Source organism: Octopus bimaculoides, chromosome 9 (genome assembly GCF_001194135.2).
Source record: "Octopus bimaculoides isolate UCB-OBI-ISO-001 chromosome 9, ASM119413v2, whole genome shotgun sequence".
Taxonomy (NCBI): Eukaryota; Metazoa; Mollusca; class Cephalopoda; order Octopoda; family Octopodidae; genus Octopus; species Octopus bimaculoides.
Window position 1 is genome coordinate 59,264,201 of NC_068989.1, and position 2,271 is coordinate 59,266,471.

The window sequence follows — 2,271 nt, forward strand, 5'->3', positions numbered from 1 at the left end:
GAGAAAGAGAGAGAGAGAGAGAGAGAGAGAGAAAGAGAGAGAGAGAAAGAGAGAGAGAAAGAGATAGAGAAAGAGAGAGAGAGAGTGTGTGTAGGAAACTACAATGGACAGTAATACTATGAACACAAACACCACACCACTTCCACCCAATTGCATTCCATGACTTCAAAACACCTTTAAGTGAAACATGACATCTATAAACACAATGTCCATTACTAAAACCTTCAATTAATCCAAAACTGACGAATCAGGATGAAATCCACCTCACGGTGATATCCTGAAAAAATTCCATGTCCAGCAACAAACCTACAACATCAGCGGTTCTCAAGCATTTTCCTTATCTATGGTTTTGATTCTTATTTTACTCAGGCGAACCCTCCTGGCCATTCGGTATTTTAAAATAATTACTTCCTAGCTTCTGTTAGCTAGGAAACATATATAGCTTGGATTTTACCTGCCCCATTCCCTCAATTTGGATATGTGTGTGTATGTATACGCACGTACATACATACATACATACATACATACATACATACATACATACATATATAACGAGAACTACGCCGAGCTACTGAGAAATTTTCAGATCCTCCACCCAGACAACAAGTTCGGATTCATACCCGTGATTGTTGGGGCATTGGGATATGTAACGAACTGCCTCAAGAAAAACCTGGAAAAATTAGGGTTCTGAAAACCTGAAAGAAAAATGCTGATTAGAAGACTACAGATTCAAGCCATCAATGGAACTGTAAAGATATGTAAAACTTTCCAAAAATTTAGCACATAAATACATATGCATGCATCTAGACATGAAAATATATACATAAAAACGCATCCATAAAACAAACATACAAATCTGCGCATACACTAACACCAAATACTGCACACACACACACACACACACACACACACACACACACACACACACACACACACACACACACACACACACATATGCACAAATACCTAGATGATGTTGATAAAAGTTCCAATGAAGGAGCCTTGAATCTATGTTAGAGTCCGACTCTTTCTCTATTGTCAAGAAATACAGAAATGAAACTGATTGATAATATATATAATATGTAGATAGGGTTATAATCCAAGTTGTGTCCTTTTGAAGCACATCTGCGTATTCCAAAGCCGTATGTAGATGTTATATATGCATGCTGATGTGAGATATGCATAAGCTGAAAGTTCTGAAAAATATGAATGTTTTTTATACAGCAATTACATATCAAAGCAGGTGATTGAAATTTTTTGGGTATTATTTACTTAGCATTATACGTATTTCAATTGCTAAGAAGGATTACAAAATAGTACATGTAGGGGAAAAATCTCCTCTAAGAAATACTTTAGACAGGGAATCAAATGATATTATTTCATTGTTTCTCTGAAGAATGTCTAATAGAGGTCCTACGTTTCTCCTACGTGTACAGATTTGTGACTCCCATGATTAGATAATATTATTTGATGCCGGGCAGAAGGATTTTTAATACAAGATGTCTTACGTGTTTCTTTTATATGTATCATTTTGTAATTCCTATTAGCAAATGAAACACGTGTAATGATGAATAAATATATATATACGTACATACATACCTACATACGTATATACACACATACGCACACACACACACACACACACACACACACACACACACACACACACACACACGTACAGCCCACCCCATCACACACATATACATATATAAAAATATATGCACGTGGGTGTGCACATATATATCCTTATACGTATTTATACATACATATTATACATGTGTGTGTGAAATTTGTAGGATACAGTGCATGGTTAAATATATTCTTAATTTCTGACCTCATGAAACGTTGCACGCGATATTTCAAATAAATTTCTTCAAATACCTAAATTACAATAAATTTGATATGATTTCTCGACTTACCCTGGTTCCCGAACTTCTGCAATATCTCTGTTCAGGGGAATCATATCACTTACGTATTGATTGAATTGGTTTCGTTGCCAGCCTAGATCAAATTGTTCTTTCTCAGAAGCTGTCAGTTCATTAACATCGATGATGACTTTGGCCCCGCCTTTTCCTAAATAGAACAAATAAGTCGAATTATGCGTGTTATTAAAAAGAAGAAACATAAATTGAAACAATTGGGAATAGTAAAGATTCTTCTGACAGTAATAGTTTATCAATGTAAATGCGGTTCAGTTATTTATAGTAATATACTGCGTTCCACATATCGAAGATATTTTGACTCCGTTATAAATAATAATGTATATATATA

General features: G+C 34.9%; 1 protein-coding gene across 1 annotated transcript in view; it reads right to left on the bottom strand.

The window, feature by feature from the left end:
* LOC106871029 (polypeptide N-acetylgalactosaminyltransferase 13) overlaps window positions 1–2,271 on the bottom strand; it is a 35,196-nt gene that overhangs the window by 23,458 nt on the left and 9,467 nt on the right. Inside the window, exon 3 of the mRNA XM_014917287.2 lies at window positions 1,920–2,073. Coding sequence (XP_014772773.1) covers window positions 1,920–2,073 — 154 coding nt within the window. The remainder of the gene's footprint in view (window positions 1–1,919; window positions 2,074–2,271) is intronic.